General features: G+C 39.2%; 1 protein-coding gene across 1 annotated transcript; it reads left to right on the top strand.

Moving 5' to 3' along the window:
• Window positions 1-6,483: 6,483 nt before the first annotated feature.
• On the top strand, window positions 6,484-23,701 carry LOC134965139 (uncharacterized). Its single transcript, XM_063941665.1, has 9 exons — window positions 6,484-6,557; window positions 6,777-7,072; window positions 8,437-8,505; window positions 8,634-8,674; window positions 11,392-11,442; window positions 11,907-11,927; window positions 14,912-14,932; window positions 19,271-19,366; window positions 22,407-23,701. The coding sequence occupies exons 1-9, from the start codon at window positions 6,484-6,486 to the stop codon at window positions 23,640-23,642; spliced, it is 1,905 nt and encodes a 634-aa protein (XP_063797735.1). The 3' UTR covers window positions 23,643-23,701.
• Window positions 23,702-26,262: the final 2,561 nt, after the last annotated feature.

Below are 26,262 nucleotides of genomic sequence, written 5' to 3'. Positions count from 1 at the left end.
GATCAAGCCAACCAAAATAAAGGTATAATAACCTAATTTAAGCATAATAGTATCAGACATCTGGTATCCTGCCTTTTTCTATGCTTGAAATAGCAACTGCAGTAAAATGCCTTACGGTAACACCAGTGCCCGATATTAGAGCAAAGGGTGTTCAAACCGATATAGGCAACATTTCTATACTGTATTAGGGACCAACATTAGGGCACCTCCTGGAGGGATTAATAACCAGTCAAATAATTGTATTAAGATAGACTGGTTCCCACCACTATATTTTGATTATATTTTCACCAAGGCGCCATGTAGTTCAATCTTACATGCACTACAATGAATTAATTGATGCACTGGTATAAGATATTTAAATCATTAATTTGTTTATGATGTCACATTTATTTTAAAGAAAACATTAAAAGTTATGTCTTAACGTCTACTAATTTTCATTAAGAGTGCCCCAACACAGTCTTTCTTTTTTCTCTTTGTATAAATACCATATTATATACCAGACTAGAGGCTCATTATATGCCACAGTACCAAACCACATCCCTTTATGTGTCATGGAGCCCTTTTATGCACTTATATGCCAGACCAAGTACCCCTTATCCCCCATAACATGCCTTAAAGCCCAATCATGTCCCTTTATATGACTTGAAACCTTAGAGCCCTTTCATGCACTTAAATGCCAGACCATAGCCCCGTCATGCCCCTTTAGGTGAAACCAAACAGCATCAGTCTTTAATCAACACAGAAGAAGCAACTTGAGTCATGCTATTATAGGTAGAATACTGTAAATCTGTATCTCAGTTGGCCAGGTCCTGTAAACTTTTTATTCCCTATCAAAAGGAGAAAACAGAAGAACCATGCTGAATGGTAAACAGAAATGTATTAAAAATACAGTTACCCTTGAGTTTCCAAACTCACCTCAATTTGGTGAACTTTGCACTGAAATGTTTCTTTGACACTTCGTAACAGAAAGCAGGTGTTATGGACTCAATCCACTGTTAATAGGAGATGTACTTATGTGACTGGCGGTCGGGAGAATTCCAACTCAACAGCTGGAAAGTCGTCTTGCTGACTAAGAGAGACTATTCCCACTTGTGGGTGTCCACGAAACCCATAGAGTGGAAACAGAATCTGTGGTGAAAGCAGCTCCCCACTGAGCCCACAAGGTACTTCGCTGCGCAGACCCCCTCCCTCCAACAGCATTCTAAATCCCGGGATCCTGGCGTTGGTATGGTGAGGCCGATCACCCAAACCCAACCCGTTTATAGTATTATACACCCCCTTAAGCTTGCACTTATGTGTGCACAGCGTGAGCTGTTCATTAACAGTTTTTTTTTTAATCACACAAGGGTCTTTAAACTTGTGGGTCCAGGTCCATGAAGATAAACACACAAAAATTCTTCCATTTAATTTAATGTGTATGAAGGACTCCTTTTTAAAAAAAAAAAAGATATCTTCCACAATAAAAGAGAAATTCAATTATTCCAAACTTCCATAATAATAATAATAATAATAATAAGGATATTGCCTGTGGTCGACTGGACAACTCACGGTTACTCTATTGCACGGCCGGGTGGTTTCTGAGGTGCTGCTGTCACTGGCTGGACCATGACCGGCACCTCAAGCTCCATGCAGTATCTGGTCTCTGCAGCAGCCTGGATGACAGGGGGTGAGTCGGGGAGAGCAGGTGCCATACCCCTTGCTCTCCCACCTCCTTCTGCACCGAGTTTATTAATTAAATAATTAGCTGACTTTTCCTTGGAGCTAGATGCCTGTAATTTCCTCCCTTCTCTTTAGCTCCCTTTTAGTTATCCTGCACACACTATGTTCCTCCACTGTATAAAAGGATGCAGTTGCTCATATAGATTTCATTTAATTACAATAATCATTTATGACACACTGACTTCTTCTAATGGCTAGTTATAATTATATTGCTCTCTACTGCCTTACACTTTCAAAGGGAATTCACCTAAATTGCCAACATATATTTGCTACAACTGTGACCCTGTGTGTCCTATTATCATATCATACCTTTACTCTTACCATGAACATGGGTGTAGCTACCATAGGTGCAGGGAGTGCAGCTGCTATGGGGCCCAGAGCTGAGAGGGGCCACCTTCCCTGTCACAGTTACATGTGTTATATACAGGGCTGTAGCTACCATAGGTGCTGGCAGTGCAGCTGCTATGGGGGCCCAGAGCTGAGAGGGGCCACCTTCCCTGTCACAGTTACATGTGTTATATACAGGGTGTAGCTACCATAGGAGCAGGGAGTGCAGCTGCTATGGTGCCAGAGCTGAGAGGGGCCACCTTCCCTGTCACAGTTACATGTGTTATATACAGGGTGTAGCTACCATAGGTGCAGGGAGTGCAGCTGCTATGGGGCCAGAGCTGAGAGGGACCACCTTCCCTGTCACAGTTACATGTGTTATATACAGGGTGTAGCTACCATAGGTGCAGGGAGTGCAGCTGCTATGGGGCCAGAGCTGAGAGGGGCCACCTTCCCTGTCACAGTTACATGTGTTATATACAGGGTGTAGCTACCATAGGTGCAGGGAGTGCAGCTGCTATGGGGGCAGAGCTGAGAGGAGCCACCTTCCCTGTCACAGTTACATGTGTTATATACAGGGTGTAGCTACCATAGGTGCAGGGAGTGCAGCTGCTATGGGGGCAGAGCTGAGAGGGGCCACCTTCCCTATCACAGTTACATGTGTTGTATACAGGGCTGTAGCTACCATAGGTGCAGGGAGTGCAGCTGCTATGGGGGCAGAGCTGAGAGGGGCCACCTTCCCTATCACAGTTACATGTGTTATATACAGGGTGTAGCTGCCATAGGTGCATGGTGTAAAGCTGCTATGGGGCCAGAGCTGAGAGGAGCCACCTTCCCTGTCACAGTTACATGTGTTATATACAGGGTGTAGCTACCATAGGTGCAGGCAGTGCAGCTGCTATGGGGCCAGAGCTGAGAGGGGCCACCTTCCCTGTCACAGTTACATGTGTTATATACAGGGTGTAGCTACCATAGGTGCAGGGAGTGCAGCTGCTATGGGGGCAGAGCTGAGAGGGGCCACCTTCCCTGTCACAGTTACATGTGTTATATACACGGTGTAGCTACCATAGGTGCAGGGAGTGCAGCTGCTATGGTGCCCAGAGCTGAGAGGGGCCACCTTCCCTGTCACAGTTACATGTGTTATATACAGGGTGTAGCTACCATAGGTGCAGGGAGTGCAGCTGCTATGGGGACCAGAGCTGAGAGGGGCCACCTTCCCTATCACAGTTACATGTGTTATATACAGGGTGTAGCTGCCATAGGTGCAGGGAGTGCAGCTGCTATGGGGCCCACAGCTGAGAGGGGCCACCTTCCCTGTCACAGTTACATGTGTTATATACAGGGTGTAGCTACCATAGGTGCAGGGAGTGCAGCTGCTATGGCGCCAGAGATGAGAGGGGCCACCTTCCCTGTCACAGTTACTTGTGTTATATACAGGGTGTAGCTACCATAGGTGCAGGGAGTGCAGCTGCTATGGGGCCAGAGCTGAGAGGGGCCACCTTCCCTGTCACATTTATTATTTATGTATTTATTTATTTATGATTTATTAGCAGTTTCTTATATAGCGCAGCATAGTACGTTGTGCTTTACAATTAGAACAACAGTAATAGAACAAAACTGTGGAACAACAGTAATAGAAATAACTGGGTAAAAACAGACATAGTTAGGAAGGCCCTGCTCGCTAACTTACAATCTATAGGGAAATAGGCATTGATACACAAGTATAGATGCTACCTATTGCATAATGGTCCACCAGATTGCTTGGTTCTTAATGGGTTGTATGATATGATCACTCAGCAATGTTGGCCAAGTGTCAGAGGGTGTGAGAGTAAAGAAAGACAAGATATGTGATGTTATGTATACTGTACAGAGAGGATGTAATTAGATAGGGAAGCACTGAAGGTTATGTGGGTGGGTCACAGTTACATGTGTTATCCATGAATCTGGGCACCTGATTGGCACACCTTTATTATACAAGTGCCTCTGTGAGTCTTATCAACATACTCCCATTGTAAAGGTGAATTTTCCCTTTGTGTCAGCACCAACTACTGCATCCATAGTGTTACTGTTTATACATCTGAGCTAGCTTTGCTGTTTCTCCCTCAGTATGTGATGTGCTAACACTACCTCTGAGTGGCCCTTACATATTTTCTATTATCTAGTGTATCTGTCTTTTTCTCTCCTTATTTGTTCATATTAACATGTCTGGCCAAGTTAAGAAAGCATCAGCCACCAACACACCTTCTATGTCTACTCCCAGGTCTAAAACATTGCACCAAACTGTCGACTGGTCGGGGTCCTCACCCCACCCCCCCTTCCGGACTCTCCCCTCCTGAGATGGATATTGACCCATCTATACACATGGTTCTCACCACCCTGATAGAAGAGATTGAGCTGACCTTTCAACAGGAACTCAAAAGTGATTTCAAATCTGAGCTGGCCTCTCTCAGTATGAGAACTGACACTCTGGAGCAGTGTTTCCCATCCGCGGTCCTCAAGGCACACTAACAGTCCTGGTTTTAGTGATATCCAGGCTTGAACACAGGTGACTTAATTAAGTACCTCAGTTATTTTGATTTAACCATCTGTGCTGAAGCCTGGATATCACTAAAACCTGCACTGTTGGTGTGCCTTGGGGACCACGGTTGGGAATGCCTGCTCTAGAGTCTAAAACGGATGAGTTGTGTGATTCTCAAGGAGTGGTGGACAGAAAACTCTCTGTTACGATCAGTGACTTCAAAGAGAAGCAAGAGGACTTGGTGAATAGATTGTGCAGGAACAATCTCAGGATTGGGAACGTTCCAGAACCTCTTTCCTTCCGCTTTGCCTGCTTTTCTGTGAGATCTCTTCAAACATATTCTTATGGATCTTCAAGAAAGCAATCTCTTTCTTAGATAGAGAACATTGAGTGCTCAAAGCCAAACCACCCTCTGGACAACAAACCAGAGATATTGTCACTAGACTACATTATTTTCACATGATGGAGACAGTTATGCTAGCTACAGAACTCTCCTACTATTATCTATAACGATATGCACATCCAACTGTTTCAAGACTTAGCTCTGTCTGCTATACAGAAAGAAGATCTCCAGCATATTACAAAGGTGCTCCATCGTAATAATGTGAAATACTGATGGAACTTTCCCTACTAACTCCTGCTCTTAGCCGATAATACTATTTGCATGGCTAAAATGCTTGAACAAAGGTCAGAAGCGGAATGGACAAATTTGCGCCGTGTCTGGGACAATGACTCTGCTCCGCCCTGAACTGATGTCTTTATCCTCCTGGCTTTATTTACCTACTTGATGTCAGAGTTGTTGGATTAATTTAACTCCAGAAATTTAGTTGAGAATTTAATACTCTACAACTTTTTCTACATTTTAATTTTCTTAAAGTCTATAGGAATGTTTTGCTTTGCTTACTTCTCTATACAGTATGTTCAACTACTAATTTTTGTCACCATTGTAATTTCCTATGTGACATCTTCACATGTTCAGAATGTTTCATAAGCTCCCTTGCTACGGATACACTATTACACTACCCCTTCCTATGGGACATATATCTATATGTATCTATATCTATCTATATACATATATATATATATATATACATACACACCGTGTGTGTGTTTGTTTGTATATATATATATATATATATATATATAATATTTACCATTGACTAAGGGCCCCTGGTCTGTTCTCAGCTCCAGGCCTGTGACCCCACACACCCCACGCACATACACTACATCCTTTTTTCCTTTTTTTTTTTACTAGTGGTATTATTTGCAATTTATCATGTTTAGTTCCTTTGCTAGGGCCTATTTCTTTCAGGGATCCAGCCTATTAAGGCTAATCTCTCTCTTGTTTCTTTCTATCACTGCCTATTTCTCTACCTCCTCTCTTACCTTTTACTCACCTCACCAACCTGACTGGTGTCTCCGTATTATGTACAGGATTTGTTATTGGGCTTTTAAAGCTGGTAGATTTTTCACACTAATATTTTTATGGGACTGAAGATTATTTTTCTAAATGTTAATGGCCCAGAAGATACACACTAGCTCTAGGGACCTGTAGACATGAAAAAGCCAATATTGTATTGCTTCAAGAGAAATATTTGATGGGGGATCACTCCCAACTACGGGGTAAACGAATTCCGCAAACCTATTTTGCATCTGCTCCCTGAAAAAAGAGAGGTGTAGCACTTCTGATCTCAAATAAAGTTCATTTTGTCCTCTCAAAACTTATAGTTTAATATGAGGCAGATACCTCATATTAATAGGCACCATTAGAGCCGGTCAGATGGTTAACCTATATGCACCCAACACTGGCCAAGGGTCTTTCTTTTCTATTTTTTTTAAAAGGGTAGAACAACTTTCTCAAGGTCACCTCATTATTGGTTGGGATTTCAATGTGGTCCTAAATTCTTATCTTGATAAAAATGGCATCAACTACACTAAAGCATTCCCCAGATGTTTCTTGTGTCTTCTGGAATCTTAGTAATGGTTTGAGCAGGTAATCTGTCTTAGACTCCTGGCATCTTAAAAACCCTACTTTATAAAGATCATACACATTTCTCTGGTCCACATCACACTTACTCCTGTATTGACATGGTTCTAGTCTCCAACTCCCTTGCCCCTGCGGTCACTTCTGTGAGCATCATGCCCTTTTCCTGGACAGATCAAGAGGGTGCTCATATTTTGTTAGACTTACTGTATTTCCTTCCTCCCATAGATATCAATTCTGGCATCTTGATGATTCTTTATTGCTGGATCCGTTCACTTTTCAAGACATTCAATCTGCAATCTCTGAGTATTTTGAGCTTAACTCATCTGATGAGGTTGCTCAAGAAATAGTTTGGGAAGCTCACAAAGCCACGATTAGGGGTAGACTCATTAGTAAAGCGTCTTATCTCCGGATGCAATCTCATACTGAAATCTCATTGCTGGACACCGAGATCACTCAGCTGCTTGCTCAACACAAGCAACACCCCACATCTGCACTCCTTTCCCGCATAAATTCCCTTAGAGGTAGGCTCAATACAATTTTATTGCACAGATCAGCTAACTTTTTGCGAATACCTCAACAAAAGTATTATGATAAATCGGACAAAGCAGACTCCGTTTTAGCAAGTAAGATTAGACAAAAAAGGGCATCTGGTTTCATTAAAATTAAACTGCAAAAAACAGGGGCAATTACTTATGATCCTGAGCAGATAGTTTTAGAGTTTGAAACTACTATGAAAATGTGTATAATATATCAATTTCTTTGCCCCAGGGGGAACCCCAGCAGGTGCCTCCCCTATCTGCTTTTTATTCCAACAATTTGCTCCACTGCCGTAATGAGCAACAAATGTTGGATTTTAATTCAGATATCACGGAAGATGAGATACTTGCTGCATTAAATGGCCTTAAAGAGTTTGTGGCCTTTGGCCCTGACAGGTTTACACCTCAATACTGCAAGAAATTTGCTGCTGCCCTTACCCCAGTTTTAAAATAATTTTTCAGTAGTTTGCTGGATAGTGCATCTTTTGACCCATTGACCTCCTTGGCCAGCATAGTTGTCATACCGAAACCAGGTTGAGACCAGGAGTTGGTTACTTATTATAGGCCCATCTCTTTGCTAAACATGGATATTAAAATTTATGCAAAACTTTTGGCAAACTGATTGGGTCCATTACTCCCCCTACTAGTTCATCCCAACCAGTTGGGTTTTGTACCTGGGTGGCAAGCACTTGATGATAATACACAATCAACAGCCATGGTTTTGGGATTGGACACTGAAAAGGTGTCTATTGGCTTTTATGTTCCACACCCTACAAAATGTAGTTCTTTCTGAACGATTTCTCCAAGGAGTAATATCTGACTGAGGAAGCCACCGATGGTTATAGGCGGAGAAACGCATCTTATCTGATCCTACTTACCTGCAATAAGCACACCACAAGCCCGCCTCAACACGCTGGGAAAAATGTTAAAGATCTCCAGATAAGGCTTTTTGAAAGGTATTTGAGCACCAGAGCCGGGAGTGGAAAGAAATGGAACCCAGGAGGAAATGGGGTAATAATGTGCATACAACATGCATACAACATGGCCATGTTTTAACTATCTGCTGAGATCCATGAATAACTTTGCCGCTTTGAGAGAAGCATTTATATCTCTACATGCCAAATCAGCTAATGAATAACCAACTGATTGTTGCTGTGCATTAAATTATTGATACTCTCAAAGGGGAGAAAATACCATTGAGACTTTTGCATTCTAACTCAAATTATCTGGAAGCAAAGATTATTGTGTTCTAAAGCAGCATGGACTTTTGAATACCAATTTACACTCTGAATAAGAGACTGCAACAACTGTTCTGTTACAGCATATTAACAAATTATCAATGTTTCCAGCTTCAGCTGACAGAGCAATTAAGTATTCTAGTGGAGGTTGGAGACCTTGTAACACTGAAGTGAAACAGTGTGAGCTAATTCTATCCAGCTGTTTGTTCTGAGTGTTTGTAGAAAGAAATTACCTCACAGAGCAGAGCATTGAATTGTGTTATTAAATGTGTTATTATTGTTTTTTTATACATTGCTATATTTTTTAGATATTACTATCCTTAAAAATTATATGAAATTAGTTCTAGAGGTAAGAAAAGGAGCTATTTATTAAATATAAAAGTTGAGAAAAAGAAAAATATTTTAATAAGAAATCTGCTAGCACTGTCTGTATTTCTCTTTTTCTTTTTTAGTGCATTGTAGCTAAGGGGCAGAAAAGTCCCCCTTTTTTTTTTTTTACAGTGAGCTGCATATAGATTTCTTTAAGAATTTTGAAAAATAATCTCATAGGACATATACACTAATTAAGTCATTTAATTAGCGCCAGGGGGTCACTTTGTTGTGTTTGTGTGTTTGGTTGTTCTCCAAGGAGTGACTGCTCTTTATAACAGTCCAAGAACAACTGTGCTGTCTAATGGGGCAGTGTATGCCTCCTTCCCAATTTCCAATAACTGCCCCTTGTCCCCCTTATCGCTTTATTGATAAACCCCCTTGTGGTGCAAATAAATGCCAATCCACACATAAAAGGCATTAAGATTAGGTCTACTGAGCACAAAATAGTGTTGTACGCGGGCGGTGTCATGATCCACTGCGTTCTTTGCCTCATCTTTTCCATGAGAATGAGGAGTTTGGTGCCCTCTCTGGCTACAAAATTAATGCACACAAAAGTGAGGTCCTAGATTTCTATGTTCTTCAAACCCTGAAAGATACCCTAGAACAATCCTATCACTTTAGGTGGAACAGGCGCCAGTTAACATATTTAGGAGTTTCCATTACTAAGAATTACTGGCAGCTTTTCCAGGGTAACAATCCAGAACTATTGGCACAATTTCATAAAGACCTTGATACCTAGGGAGGCTATCATATCTTATTGATCAGCCGCATTAATACCGTAAAAAAGGAATTTACTACCAAGATTACTATACTTATTCCAGACATTGCCAGTTAGGGTACCCCACATGTTTTCAAGCATCTTCAATATATCACTGCACAATTTATTTGGTACAAAAAATGTCCTACAGCGAAACGCATGGTGCTGCAGAGAAAAATGTCAAATGGTGGTCTAGGATTCTCAAATTTTAAATCTTATAATTTTGCTGTTAGATTAGCACAATGTGCACTATGGAATGGGCCCATATCTCATTTATTTGTCTTGGTTTTCTTTAAAAAAAAAAATCTCTTTTCCTGTCCCTTAACATCTCAGGTAATTTTAATAAAATCCTCACAGACACATAGAAACAAGACAGCGCTGACCAGAGAGTTGGATGTAAATAATTTTACTGTTTAGTAAGACTTCATTTATAAAACCATAATCATACAAAATAAACACCGGCCAGCATTACAAACCGCTTTAAACATATACATAAAATGCCAATTTCTGTGCAAAGAATAAAAAAACAGCATAAACCACTATATGAGGAGCATACTTTTACTTTTACTTTTTACTCAATGCTGTGCAAATCACTCCAAGAGTCCACAGCTAGACAAAATCCCCTGGTTTTCACCAATCTGGAGTTAATGACAATAAAAGTCTCTCATTGGGAGGATTACATATGCTTAGAGTATGTCAATAAACGCTGCTTTGCAACAGTTTATAGTCCTGGCCTGGACAATTAGTATCAGTTGAAAAAAGACTTGGATTACAACCCACTCACTTAGCTACTGGAGAGGTCCTGATGTCTCTGCATTCCGTAAGGGTTCCCTTTATAGGTCACTTGATGCCCCTTTCACATCGCATAAATAACCCGGTATCGACACGGCATATTGCCGTGTCGAACCGGGTCAGTGTGCGATGTGAAAGGTCCTTTCACGATTTAGCGGGTCGCCTGACCCGGTAATTGAACCCGGTAAAAAAGAAGGGTTTTACCCGGGTTGATTACCGGGTCAGGTGCGGTGTGAATGGGAGCCGTGTCGATGCGACACGGTTCCCATTCACAGCATAGGCAGAGGCGGCGCAGGAGATGAGCTCATCTCCCGGCGCCGCCTCCACCCCCGCCCCTGCTGCTGCTCCCTCCGCTGCTATGGCAACCGACCCGGTATATTGCCGGGGGGTCGGAAAGCCAGCAGCGGAGCGCAAATGCCGGATCCCACCCGGTAAGTACACGTTTGTCTTACCGGGTAGGATCCGGCATTTGCGGTCTGAATGTAGCATTGGAGAGACAGCCGTTCAGGGATAGAATCCTCCTTACAGTTAGTAAGACGATGCCGGCTTGTGCAGCAGCAATGAGAGCTTCTGAGGCATTTCTCTGCCTCCTCTAGGGGTCAATGGCTTCCTCAGAGATCAAACACCTTGCAAGCGCCCATGCGATCGGAATTTTCGTACCATCCTGTCGATGCCCATTGTTGTTGTCTGACGTGCGTGCGCATTGCGGTGTATATACATGCGCAGTTATGACCTGATCGCCCACTGTGCAAAAACGCAGTGCAGCTATCAGGTCTGAATCACCCCCTATTTTTAGTTAGTTTCCAAAGCCATCAGAACAATTACGTTATTGTTGTTTATTTTATTGTATTATTCAAATGCATATTCACTTAACAGAAATAATTATTTAATCCTTGCCCTTTGTTGCTATTTGTTCTTATTGCAAGAAAAAAATGTGAATTAATTTTCTCACATTTTTAGATCTTTATAGGATCTTAAAATAACATATACTAAAATCTGTTCTTGGAGTTATAATTTATACTGTATATGAAACCTTCAAAACAGCTACATCATTATTTAAAATTTACTTTTAAGGAATTATATTCAACATAAATAAATCCTTACCCATTTACCCTTGTTTACTAAGCACTATGTATATTTTATAGATCAGTGATGATTCTGATGCTATAGAAATTATTCAGGATACGTTCAAAAAGGTAAATATTTAATTATATTTTCTTGCAAAATCAGTTTCCTCTTATCTTTTCCTATCCCTTAAAAGCTAAGGCAATTTTTATAAAATAGTTTTATAATAAATTGTAATCAAATATGATTCTTTACCTACAAGGATAAATTATCAGATAAATATTTAATCTAATGGCGCCCTTTCAAGCTCATTAAAAAATAAAAAGTATGCCATTTTCTTCACCAATATTCCAAGTGTATATGTAAAAATTTGTACATTTTCTTTGCAACATTTTCTATATCTGTAGAGCTTCTGCAGAAAATACAGTATAGTGAATTGCAACAGTACGTTGGTTATTTTTAATTTACAATGGTTTCATTTTTCTATTGAAATGTATTTGCAGTTTACAGAAATAAATATTTACACACTGCATTTGCTACTAAATAGCTAAAATGTATGTATTTTTAATTTCCTCTTTCTATTTCTTTACAAAAGATTCGAACAGCTTACAGTCAGGTAAATATTTAGTTTTTTACATACATAGTAACATAGTATTTGAGGTTGAATAGAGGCAAATTGCCCATTGTGTTCAACCTGTTTTAAGTTGTGATGATTCTACATACTTGCTGAATAATGTTTTATGACTAGTTAGCTACTATTACTCATGTTACCCCCGGATTAACCACGTTGATATTTTAAGTATTATAACCTTGGATAGCTTTTTCATTCAGAAATGTATCCATTCCTTTTTTAAATCCAATGACAGAGTCCGCCATTACCACCTTCCCTGGCAGGGAATTCAACATCCTGATTGCCCTAACAGTGAAGAACTCTTTCCTCCGTTGCATTCGGAACTTTCTCTCCTCCAGTCGCAGCGAGTGCCCACGTGTCCTAAACTGTGTTCTTTTAATAAATAATCCCTCTGATAACTCTTTGTGATGTCCCTTTACATATTTGAAGATATTAATAATATCTCCTCTTAGGCGCCTCTTTTCTAGTGTATACATATTCAGCCTAGTAAGTCTTTCCTTATAGTCCAGTCCTTCTAGGCCTTTAATCAATTTAGTAGCTCGCCTTTGAACACTTTTGAGCTCACTGATGTCTTTTTTATACAATGGTGCCCAAAACTGAACACAATATTCCAGGTGTGGACGTACCAATGCCCTATACAGCGGCATGATTACATCTGAGTCCCTTGTCTCAATTCCCCTTTTTATGCATGCTAGCACCTTACTTGCCTTCTTTACTGCGTTTTGACATTGTGTATAGTTATTAAGCCTATTATCAATGAATACCTCCAAATCTTTTTCCAACTCTGTTTCCCCTAGGCGTTCCCCATTTAATATGTATGATGCAAGTTTGTTTTTAGTCCCAAAATGCATAACCTTGCATTTGTCTGTATTGAACCTCATTTTTCATTTAGACCCCCAGAGTTCAAGTTTAAATAGATCATTCTGCAAGGACTCTACATCCAATTCTGAATTAATTACCTTACACAGTTTAGTATCATCTGCAAAGATTGACACTGTGCTTTCCAGGCCTATTTCTAGGTCATTGATAAATATGTTGAACAGTAGTGGTCCGAGTACAGACCCTTGTGGTATTCCACTGACCACTGGGGACCAGGTTGAAGACTTCCCGTTGACCACTACTCGCTGTACCCTGCTATCCAACCAGCTGCTTATCCATGTGCAAATAGTTTTTCCTAGGCCAAGCTCCTTTAATTTGATCATCAGTCTCCTGTGAGGAACTGTATCGAAGGCTTTTGCAAAATCTAGGAAGACCACACCCACTGCTTTTCCTTGATCAAGATTATTGCTCACTTCCTCGTAGAAGCTAATTAAGTTAGTCTGACATGACCTGTCCCTCACAAACCCATGCTGGTTCTTGCATATAATCCTAGCGGACTGTAGATACTCCTGTATGCCGTCCCTTAGAATTCCTTCCAATATTTTCCCCACTATAGATGTTAAACTAACTGGTCTGTAGTATCCCAGAAGATTTTTGGATCCCTTTTTAAATAATGGCACTACCTCAGCTGTACGCCAATCCTTCGGTACCATGCCTGATCTAATTGAACTATTGAAAATCAAGTATAGGGGACATGCTAGTTGTGAAGTAAGCTCCATAAGAACCCTTGGGTGAGGTCCATCAGGACCAGGTGATTTATTAATCTTAATTTTGCTTAATCTATCCTGGACTACATTTTAGCTCAAACAAGTATCTAACCATGAATCATTACTGTCACAATTGTTATGCTCTACTCCCACCATCAGTTCTTCACTGGTGAATACTCATGAAAAGAATTTGTTCAGTATTTTTCCGCTTTTATTTAATCATCAATTATCAATTCTCCTAATTCATCTTTTAATGGACCTATATTCTCCTTTTTTTAACCTTTTACCATTTATGTATTTAAAAAACTTTTTTGGATTGGTTTTACTCTCTATAGCGATTTGCTTTTAATTTTCCATTTTAGCTATTCTTATTGCTTTTTTGCATTTCTTATTACACTCCTTGTAATACTTGAAAGACTCCTCCTTTCCATTAGATTTAAATGCTTTGAAAGCCCGCTTTATTTTATCCATTTCTGCCTTAACCTTCTTTTTAAGCTACATCAGTTTGAGTTTAATACTCCTGCGTTTACTGCCCATGGGAATAAAATTATGAATATTGCTATCCAGCAACCCTTTTAAAACATCCACACATTTCCAAAGTGTTCTTGTTATGAAACAGAACCTCCCACTCTGTGTCGTTAAGTGCACATCTAAGCATACTGAAATTAGCCTTCCTAAAGTTAAAAGTTTTGGTGGAATCCCTGTAGCTATGTTTCCTGAAACTGATGTCGAATGTGATCATATAGTGGTCACTTTACCCAAAGTCTCCCCAACTTTAGTGTTTGATATAATGTACACATTATTAGTAATTACTATATCCAGGGTAGTTTTACCCCTAGTTGGGTCCTCGACTAATTGAGACAAGTAGTGATCCCTAAACATATTTAAGAAACTGCTGCCCCTCGCTTTAGCACATGAATCATTACTCCAGTTTATATAGGTTTAGATTTTTTTTTACTCATATAATTTGATGTTTTTGTTTCTTACTATTTTTTTCCGGTCCCTTACAGTTTATCATATTTATAATAAATTACAATGTAGTATAAATCTTTCCTGCAATGTTATATTCTCTGTTTTGATTTTGTCCTGCTGGCATTTCTCTAAGCTACATAGCAACTTATCAAAAGTGTATGCCATGAACACTTGCCATATTTTGTGTAAACATAATCGTATTTATAAAATTTTTGCAATAATATTGAAGTATGTTCTGGTGTTTATTTTTGGCTTGTATATGAAGCTTTAAGAACAACTACATTAATATTTTCATTACATTGTGTAATGTACTGTAATTAATTTTTTTTTAAATAAATCCTTACTCGTAATTTTTTACCAAATTCTATGTATTTTTTTTTACTTATTTATGTTTCTATTTCTTTAAATAAGGTTCAGACTGCTTACAATCAGGTAAATATTTATATTATATTCTTATTATTTACAGCTATAACTGGGTTTGCTTTCTTGTATTGTATAAAAACATGTGAAAAAAGAACTCTGCTTTGAACAGTAAAGAACAATATCTGTTTTTTTTCCAAGGGGAAGAAATTTGGAATGGTATGAATATAAAGATAGTTTCATTTAAAAATTATCTTATAGGCTACTATTGTCTGAGTACAGGAGATGGCAGGAAATGAAAACTAATAGACATTTGAAGAGAAACATAGAAACATAGAATTTGACGGCAGATAAAAACCTCTTGGCCCACCTAGTCTGCCCTTTTTTTTAACCATATTTTTATCTCAAAACTTATTTGATCCTTATTTCTTTATAAAGCTATCCTTATGTATATCCCATGCATGTTTAAATTGCTCTACTGTCTTAGCCTCTACCATCTCTGATGGGAGGCTATTCCACTTACCCACTACCCTTTCTGTGAAGTAATTTTTCCTCATATTTCTCCTGAACCTCCCCCCCCCCCCCCTCCAGTCTCAGTGCATGTCCTCGTGTCCTATTGCTTCTCTTCATTTGGAGAATGTTTCCCTCCTGGACTTTGTTAAAACCCTTGATATATTTGAAAGTTTCTATCATGTCCCCCTTTCCCTTCTCTGCTCCAAACTATACATATTGAGATTTTTAAGTCTTTCTGGGTATGTTTTGTGATGTAGGCCATGCATCATTTTAGTTGCCCTTCTTTGTACAGTCTCTAATGTATTAATATCCTTTTTTATAGATATGGCCTCCAGAATTGAATACAGTATTCAAGATGAGGCCGTACCAATGACCTATACAGTGGCATTATTACTTCTTTCTTTCAGCTGCTGATTCCTCTCCCAATGCAGCCAAGCATCTGACTAGCCTTCCTCAGTGCTTTATTACATTGCTACCTGCCTTTAAGTCACCTGAAATAGTGACTCCTAGATCCCTTTCCTCCTCAGTAGTTTCCAGTATAGTGCCATTAACACTATATTTAGCCTTTGGATTTTTGAGACCCAATTGCATGATTTAGCATTTTGGGGCATTAAACTGTAATTGCCACACTCTTGACCACTCCTCTAGACTACCTAGATCCTCAGTCATTTGATTTACCCCACCTGGTGTGTCTACCCTGTTGCATACCTTTGTGTCATCTGCAAAAAGGCATACTTTCCCTTTCATGCCATTTGCAATGTCACTAATAAAGATATTAAAAAGCACTGGTCCAAGTACAGATACCTGGGGTACTCCACTGGTAACATTTCCCTCCAGTGAATGCACTCCATTTACCACAACTCTCTGTTTTCTATCCTGCAACCAAGATCTTATCTATTCAATAATCCTAGTATCCAATCTCAAAATTCCAAGATTATTTAGCAGTCTGCGATGTGGAACAATGTCAAAAGCCTTACTAAAGTCTAGATAAGCTATATCCACGGCTCCACCTTTATCCATCACTTTAGTCACACAGTCAAAAAAGTCAATAAGATTTGTTTGACATGATCTCCCCCCAGTGAATCCATGCTGTTTGGGATCCTGTGAATTGCTGGATTTGAGATAATCGACATCTCTTTCTTTTAAGAGTGTTTCCATCAATGCCCTACTTACTGATGTAAGACTCACTGGTCTGTAGTTGTTTGCCTCTTCCTTGCTTCCACTTTTGTGCAGTGGGACTATGTTAGCTCTTTTCCAGTCCACTGGAATTACTGCTGTAGCTAATGACTGGTTGAATAATTAGATGGGAGGAAAATATGAGATGGGAGGAAAATATGAAATGGGAGGAAAATAAGAGATGGGAGGAAAATATGTGTCACCTAGAACTTACTGGAGATAGCATGAATGATGTGTTTGTGTATATAATATTACGGAATCTGAGTTGTATTTTTAAAGAAAAAACAAAACATTATATTAAAAATGTAAAACAGAGCAATCACATAATAACAATGTCATTTGCTAGAGATTGACATTTTCAGTTATTTACAAGCTGAGCTAACAAGACACAAACAAGCTTGAAAAATAAGAACATTTGCATACCCGTAATAAAGCTCTGCCACTGCAGAAAGTGCCACACACAAGTGTGCACTCGATTACTTATTTATCAACAGTTATATAACAACATAATATTTATTTGTGCTTTACATTTAGGAACAAACGTAATAAAAGAAAACTGGATAATAGCAGACAGACATACATTAAGGGGGTGTGATAAAATATTCCGGTGGTCGGGATTGCGGCGGTCACATGACCGACACAGGCATACTGACAATAATAATGCTGACAGAGGACTGTTTCATTATTTACGCCTCCCCTGCCACTTACCCTAACCCAACTGGATTGGCGGATAGGGCTACGATTTGGGTGGGAAGGGGGGGGGGGGTTGGATAGGGCTAACACGTGGAGTCTAATGACTCACAAAGCATGACTGCAGTGCCTGTACACACAGAAAGTGAGCATCTCAGCACATTCAAACACCAGGTAAAGGACTTTGTAGTGGCATTAGCATCGTCACAGCTGCAGCAAAATATGCAAGGAAGGCCGCAACAACTGCCTACAATCCACCCCCCTTAACATACCCCACCCCAGTGGCCTATTAATAATGGATACAGTGTGTGCAGTGCACTCGGGCCCCCGGGGGTTCAGGGGGGCCCACACTACACACCCTGCACCCATTCATTTAAATACTTACATTCCAGAGCCCCACGGTGCAGCAGTGATGCATAAATCACTGGAAAAATGGCACAGCTCAGTAGGAAAATCAGTGGGAAAATGTCTGCTATTGACATGCGCTCTAGGCTCTGGGACAGCGCTAGGGTCCCCTAGGGACCCTAGTGCCCAGCCTCCACAGTGCTGCCAGCAAGAGGAGGGGGCCCAGATGGAGCCTGCACACCAGCCTCCTCCTATCTAGAAATGCCCTTGCCCCACCCTTTCAGCAGACCCCCCCACCCCACCCTCACTCAATTAGGGCTGCTTGCTGCTCAGGGCTGTTATTCCATCCCAATCTGCACTTGAGTGGGGGATAGGGCAGAGTCTGCTGCAGAGGCCCCCCGAAGGCTTAATCCAGCCCTGAGTGATAGCAACTCTGACTGCACCTGAATGCTCCCCCCCCCCCCACCCTATGCTCAGATATATAAGAAGTGTCTTCCCCACTCCTGGTATGCCTCTCTAAGGAGTTTAAAGGTGCAGATGTATGCAGTTTTATAATCACTCATTTGTGTGTGTTCAATATCTGAGTATGTGCGGAGTGAATCATGCAAGATGTTGGGGCAAATGTATGAAGCCTGGAGAAGTGATAAATCAGTGATAAGTGGAAGGGGATAACGCACCAGCCAGTCATTACGGGTTTGAAAAATTGGCTGGTGCGTTATATCACCTTCCATTAATCACTGCTTTATCCCTTCTCCTGGTTTATTACATGTGCCCCAATATACATTTACAGTTACAAAAAGAACAATGCTTACACCCTCTGCTGTGCCCCAAACAACTACACTCAATATGTGTATAACAGTAAAAACATGATGTGATATGATATACAGTACCAAATGGTTTTCAAAAAGTCTTTCAAGTCCAATCTTAGTCACTTCAGTTGGAATCGTACTTCTTGTATCCTTGTATAATGATGTAAAGAAAGAAGAAAGGAAGAAAAACAGCCTTAGTTCCTATTTTAAATACAATAATCTGTGGTGTTTATAGTAAGGGGAGTGACAATCCTTTCCAAATATGGGGGGTGAAAAGTTCGTAATTGGAAATCTTATAGGTTCACCTTCGTGGTAAGTATTGAATCACACTCTGCTTACATGAATCCCAAAAGTTATATGCCCATAAAGGTTTTTTTCATACTCCCTCATCAATCTAACCAATATACCATCTCCAATACAATGGTTTCCACACAAAATGCTGACATGTATGCTTACACGAATAGGGATGGTTCTACACAGATAAAGGTGACACATCCACGTTTACATCCACTGTAGCTGCCCTAAAGTGCGCAAGGATTATCTCTTATCTTATTTTGTTTAATACATATACATGTACTGTTGTTATACACAAAGATAAATGCTTCCAGTGAAACATAGAATATAAAGTGAAGATAGTTGCAAAACGAAAATGAAGGCACACCGAGATACATTATCAGTTTATATAACATTTTTAATTACACAGCCTATTTTTCTTTGAGGCACTGTATAGATTATTCTTTTATAATGCACTTATAATATACTGTATAAATAGACATTATACTGTATAAGTACACTGTATATTGCTGATTGAATACAAATATTTATCAATACATTTTATTTCTCAATTTCATTTGTTTGTTCTTGTTTGAATTTTAAGTCACGGCAAAGACATGGGAGACAGAATAATCTAGGGTTTCTACATAACGCATCAAAGATATTTGCGGGTTTGTGCAGCATTCTGATTACTGTACTGGTAAGTGAAGTACTGTAAAAAGACCGGTGTATTTAATCTACTCATTGCATTTCCTCATTGTAGAAATACTGTGTTTCCTCACAGCCTACAGAAGACTCTATGAGAGAAAACTTGTAGTTTTAATAGGCTAAAGCTGATACTGATGTAGAAGGGATGTAGCTTGGGTGCGGTACTGGAAGCACCGCGTAAGCAACAATAATGATATTGGGTTTTTTTTCAAAAAGCAATAGTGAATATTTGATATTGAAAGGTCAAAGCTGTCCGTATCAAATGGCATACCTCCAAACTTGTATGGAATGGAGGTCGGGACAAAAGGCATGCACCTAAAATTGGGGGGCATGGGTTAACGGTAGGAGGCGTAGCCTCACAGGGAATGCTGAATTCATAAGCCACAACCCCGTTGTGGGGGCTTGCCCCGTGCTCCGGAAGCTGCTAGACAGTCCCCTACAGGAAGCCAGCTCTCTGCCAATCGCAGCCCGGTTTGGCATTCCCGGAGGGAGGAAACGCCTCCCAATGGGACTTCCTGTCCTGACGATGACTGGCAGAAAGGGCTTCCAATAGGAAGTCACTGCCAGTCACTGTGTAGCCAGTGCAGTCTCATGGACTGCTTCTGGCTCACTGACATTGGGATTGGGTTAGAGTATTAGGGATAGGATATTAGGGTTGGTTAAACAGTTTCAGTTCACACTGCAGGTGACACATATTGAAGCATAAGTTTTTTTAGAAAGTGTGGTCAGGTCCATTAGCTTAATGTTATAGACCAGATCAAAGTGTGTTTAGTAGGAGTTAATATTTTTATATTTTAGTGGAAATACATGAATGCAATGAGCTGAGCAGGCAAAAAAAATTAGCTGTGCAGGCAGCAGAATGATATGAGCCAGCAGCACATTAATCTTAGTTGTCACCTTAAAAATATCATCCACGATGGCATGCGGGAGATTTCCTCTCTTCTGGTTCAAGGACTGAGGCCCACCTTGCCGGTACCATCCACCAGGCCTCACCTTGGGGGTAATTCTGAGTTGATCGCAGCAGCAAGTTTGTTAGCAATTTGGACAAAACCATGTGCACTGGAGAGGGGGCAGATATAACATTTGCAGAGAGAGTTAGATTTGGGTGGGTTATATTGTTTCTGTGCAGGGTAAATACTGGCTGCTTTATTTTTACACTGCAATTTTGATTTCAGTTTGAATACACCCCACCCAAATTTAAGTCTCCCTGCACATGTTATATCTGCCCCACCTGCAGTGCACATGGTTTTGCCCAATTGCTAACAAAATTGCTGCTGCGATCAACTCAGAATTAGGCCCCATGATCCTACAATCTCTTCCCAGGCAACTCACAGATAGACATAATGTCCACCAACATCTTCCATTTCCCCTAAGACTGCAGAAAAAAAATAAAAAAATTAAATTAAAAATAATAATAATAATAATTGCATCAGCAAGCTTTTGTTGTCCCCATATACTTGAAATACATTTGTCTATTGCATGATTTGTAGTAATATTATCTTTTTTTTTTTTTTACTTTCAAAAATGATGCAAAAATACGTTTGTGTTTATGGAAAATAATAAAAAATAATTAATTTTGATATATACAAATGAATTACTTTTTGTAGTATTTGTATTCACTTAAGCTATATTTTATCAAGGAAAGTGTATACAATTGTGCAAAATAATGACAATTCAATATTCAATTGTTGTATTGACTGCTTTAGCTAATGGATTTCTATCAGAGCAATTCAAATGTTGCTCCGATCAGACGCCCATTAGCTGCATCAGTCACATTTTAGTTCGCACCTCCGGAGGCTGCGAGCTGAAATGTGTGAAAAGTCAGCTGTTTTGGACAACCAAACAGGACTTTTCCCCATCGCGCCCATTAGTTTAGATGGGTTTTGCCACTTTAGGTGATTAAACCATGTCTACATGGGCACAACAAGCGTGATAATTATTGGGCACACATAGAATTCAATAGCAACAATGGGAATACTTTAAATATCACATTAGGATGAACACTTGAATAGCCCCCTATAAGTAAGTTTGGTTTACCACAAATATGCTGCTGTAGTTTGCAAAATTAAAATTTCTGACACAATGTTACCAAATGTGTTATGTTTAAATAATAAAACAATGACAAAGGAATGTAACGTAAGAATTATGAGCTAAACTACATATTAAAAAAAATATGAATGGAAGGGACAAATACATAGGCTAATGTGTCTACAGGTTGAGTATCCCTTATCCAAAATTCAAAATCCCACATTTTTGGGTCCCCTACTGAGATAATGACATATATACAGTATTTTATATTATGTTTATATATAGATATATTATATAGATATATAATATACATATATACAGTATGTGTCATTATCTCAGTAGGGGAACAAAAAATGTGTGCTTTTGAATTTTGGATAAGGGATACTCAACCTGTACTATACCTATTTATTTAAGCAAATGCAGCAGAGTAAAACATTTCAGCAGTGTGAAGTGTATCAGCTGGGTTTGATTCAGCAATCATTAGAGAAAGCATTGATGTTTCTTCCTATTTGAGGTAGCCCTGTATGTACTCAGAAAGCGCACAGAAACCCATCTCAAACTTTGTGCGTTTAGTAGCAGAATGTGTATGCTACACCTAAGATATGCCCACTACACGCCCACACACGCAGATTTTGAGAGTACATCTCACTGGCATGCAGTCCTGCACACGTGTAATGCATTGTGTTATGCATGCGCAGGCTACCGATATTCATCCAAGTTGTGTTTTTGCTATTTAGTGATATAATCTGAATAACCCCTTAAGGCAGTAAGGTAGGCTTCATATAATAACAAGATATTGCATCTCCAGAACAGTCTTTTTATGCAATTACAGTATTGATATAATAGGTTTTTGATGATCTGACATTTTCTATTAATGTAATGAACATTATAGAATTATAGATATAAATATACTGTAAATATATATATATATATATATATATATATATATATTTCTATGTAATCAATTTTAATTAATACTTTTATTCAATTATCCTTGTAATTAGGCTTTTTATGTAGTTCAAAAGCTAAAGAAGGATGATTTAAAGGAAAAATACAAAATAGATCTGGATGAAGCAAATGTAAAGCCATCCGTGGAAAATGTAAAGCCAGCCATGGAAAATGTACAGCCAGCCGTGGCAAATGTACAGCCAGCCGTGGCAAATGTAAAGCCATCCGTGGAAAATGTAAAGCCAGCCATGGAAAATGTACAGCCAGCCGTGGCAAATGTACAGCCAGCCGTGGCAAATGTAAAGCCATCCGTGGAAAATGTAAAGCCAGTCATGGAAAATGTACAGCCAGCCGTGGCAAATGTACAGCCAGCCATGGCAAATGTAAAGCCAGCCATGGCAAATGTAAAGCTAGACATGGCAAATGTAAAGCTAGACATGGCAAATCTAAAGCTAGCCATGGCAAATCTAAAGCTAGCCATGGCAAATGTAAAGCCAGCCATGGAAAATGTAAAGCCAGCCGTGGAAAATGTAAAGCCAGCCTTGGAAAATGTACAGCCAGCCGTGGCAAATGTAAAGCCAGCCATGGCAAATGTAAAGCCAGCCATGGAAAATGTAAAGCCAGCCATGGAAAATGTAAAGCCAGACATGGCAAATGTACAGCCAGCCATGGAAAATGTAAAGCCAGCCATGGCAAATGTACAGCCAGCCATGGAAAATGTAAAGCCAGCCATGGCAAATGTAAAGCCAGCCATGGAAAATGTACAGCCAGCCATGGCAAATGTACAGCCAGCCATGGAAAATGTAAAGCCAGCTATGGCCAATGTAAAGCCAGCCATGGCAAATGTAAAGCCAGCCATGGAAAATGTACAGCCAGCCATGGCAAATGTACAGCCAGCCATGGAAAATGTAAAGCCAGCCATGGAAAATGTAAAGCCAGCCATGGAAAATGTAAAGCCAGCCATGGAACGTGAAGAGTTACACAAGACAATTGAAAACGTAAAGATGGATCCGAAAAACTTAGGGATGAAAAAGAAAAATTTTATGTTAGAAAAAGCTAAAATAAAACTGGACATTGCAAATGCAAAGGAGGATAATTATGCATTAAAAGAAAAAATTGCAAGCCCAATCACGATTAATAAGTTTGAAGTAATGCAAAATTTCGAATTTCCCATGGAAGAGGATTCAGTGTGTGGTTGCATTTATGAAAATGTAATCTTAATGGAGGAACATGTAAACATAATGTGGGAAAATGAAAACTTAATAATGCAAGTAAATCCAGAAATGTTATAAGGTGTTGATTTGCAACATGTGTAAGAAACAAATTCACATTTATATGTTTCTTAACATTAACTGACAAGTACAATAGTAATAAAAACCTTTAAAATAACATAATTTATTACATTATATTTTACAAATCAATTCATTGTATTTTACTTATCTTATGATGTGAAATTTTGCAAATGCAAAATCTTTAATACATTTAATTTTTTTATTTTATATATTTGCTTTTATTTTGCTATTGCTTATTATTTTCTATCAAGATCACGAGACAAATTGTATGGTAATAGCTAAAATAATGAAAAGACCAGTGAAGTGAAATGGAATTCACTGATGGAAATATTAGACGTTGGGTAATCTTGTATCTATGCTAATTGGATGAACAAATTAATGAATACATGTATTATGATTGGTCATTAGTATAGTATATATCTATGCAAAGCGAATCTATATGATTATGGTTTTAGCATTACCACAAAGCGGTAGATAATTATAATAGTTGATTTGAAGAACAATAGATTTCTCTTATCCTTTACTTTGAAATAAAGAATATGATGTTATGATTATTTTCCTTTCAACTCATTTCGTGGCATATGAATATTGCACAGTAAAAAACACCAAAGTACATTTTACTGACAATTGATTCTAAAGGAACTCAATTATACAACAATTTCAATCTTACTAATGTAATCATCACACACTGAGCTATAGAATAAACCTGAATATGATTTATTTATGTGTTTTTTAACAGTAATTAGCAGCAAATATTGAGACAGCTCTGATATAGAAAAAGATTATTGGCCTAATTCAGTATGGATCACAAAATACAAAATCTTTCTCTACTGGGCAAAACCATGTGCACTGTAGGTGGGGTATATGTAACATGTGCAGAGAGAGTTAGATTTGGGTGGGTTACTTTGTTTCTGTCATACTTGCCTACCTGACCCTCCCCATGAGGGAGAAAATGCTCTGTTCCTGGACTTTCCTGGTAATATATGATTGCCATCACCTGTGGTGAGCTAGGTAATTAATAAGAAAGGTGTTTCACCACAGGTCATGGCAATCATACATTACCAGGAAAGTCCAGGAACAGAGCATTTTCTCCCTCATGGAGAGGGTCGGGTAGGCAAGTAAGGTTTCTGTGCAGGGTAAATACTGGCTGCTTTATTTTGACACTGCAATTTAGATTGCAGATTGAACACACCCCACCCAAATCTAACTCTCTCTCCACATGTTACAACTGCCCCACCTGCAGTGCAGCATGGTTTTGCCCATTAGAGAAAGATTTTGTTTTTGCGATCCATTTGGTCTCAAATATGTGTGCACTATAAGTAAACAGCATAAATACTGTACATTCAAGGAGGATATTAAATACAATGTGGATTTTGGTGTTTAGTCAAAGCTGATTAGAGCTCAGAGCAATTAGAATAAACTGTGGGAGATTCAATTAGGAGTGAGATCTGCAATAATAGTTTATGTTCCGCTAACATGGCATGAAATTTTACATTATTATTCATTACATTCAATTTAAAAACCCACCTCATGGTTTAAGCTCTGCATTGTGTGATATCTGTGAAGTACATTTGAGATAGTAGTTTCGGGTGTAAAAAAATCATGCACACAAATCTGTTTTCACTTCTATAGCAAGAGGCCATAAGAAGTAGCATTGTTAGCAGAGATCTGAGTTTACATTTATGGCATTGACACCTGTTAAATAATCTTGATTTACAAACTATTTTCTGTTATTGTTGTTCTAAATGTATCTATATTGTTACCTTCTGTGTAGTTCAAATCTGCATTGTGGCATGGAATGTCAGCATTTCACAAACCAATACTAGGAGTCATAAGGGACCAAATGTAATCTAGTGAGAGTTTAAAAAAGGGAGAGATTTGGTAAGGTTTTGCAGTTTTTTTTAAAGTGCCAATCATTTACACAGCAAGATTAACCTGGTTTTGCAGTGTAAATGATTGCCACTTTAAAATAACTGAAAAACCTTACCAAATATCTCACTTTCTGAAATTCTCACTCTATTACATTTGTCCCTGGAGGGGGTGGGTATTAATGTATAAAACACAGTAAATTGAGGAGACAGACAGGATACCGAGGAAACGGAAGCATGCCTCAAATTAAAACTACACAAAACTGCTCAGAAATTGTAATTTTTTTAAATTAATTTTCAAAGTTTAAAAAGCATTTTTAATAATATATTAAAATATTTTATTCGAAAAAGTATATACAGTATCTAGTCCATAAGCCCACATAAAATAATTGTAATTTCCTACCCCCATTGGAAACAGACCCCCCAGTGGTCTTCAATACTAATAATATTACCACCCCCCACACTCACTTGAATGGAGAGCATCTCCATCTGGGCGGGGGCACGCGCCCAGACAGAGATGCTTATAATGGGAAGCGGCTCTGTGCACTCCTGGCATGACTAGGCGGATGGTTCACCTAGTCACTCCGGGATAGCACGTCTGTGACTAGGCAGGCATAGATATGAAAGGCTGCATCTGTAGGATAGGCGTCGTGCATTAGCAGAGCGGAGAGGACAGTCAGGACAGTAAAGGGAGATAAGGTCAAAGATGTAACTGGGAGAGGAGTGGATGACGGCTTTCAGGGGCGGATCCA

The sequence above is a fragment of the Pseudophryne corroboree genome, chromosome 10 (assembly GCF_028390025.1).
Source record: "Pseudophryne corroboree isolate aPseCor3 chromosome 10, aPseCor3.hap2, whole genome shotgun sequence".
Lineage (NCBI taxonomy): Eukaryota > Metazoa > Chordata > Amphibia > Anura > Myobatrachidae > Pseudophryne > Pseudophryne corroboree.
Note: the sequence above shows the minus strand (reverse complement) of the source record. Positions and strands in the feature narration are given on the sequence as shown.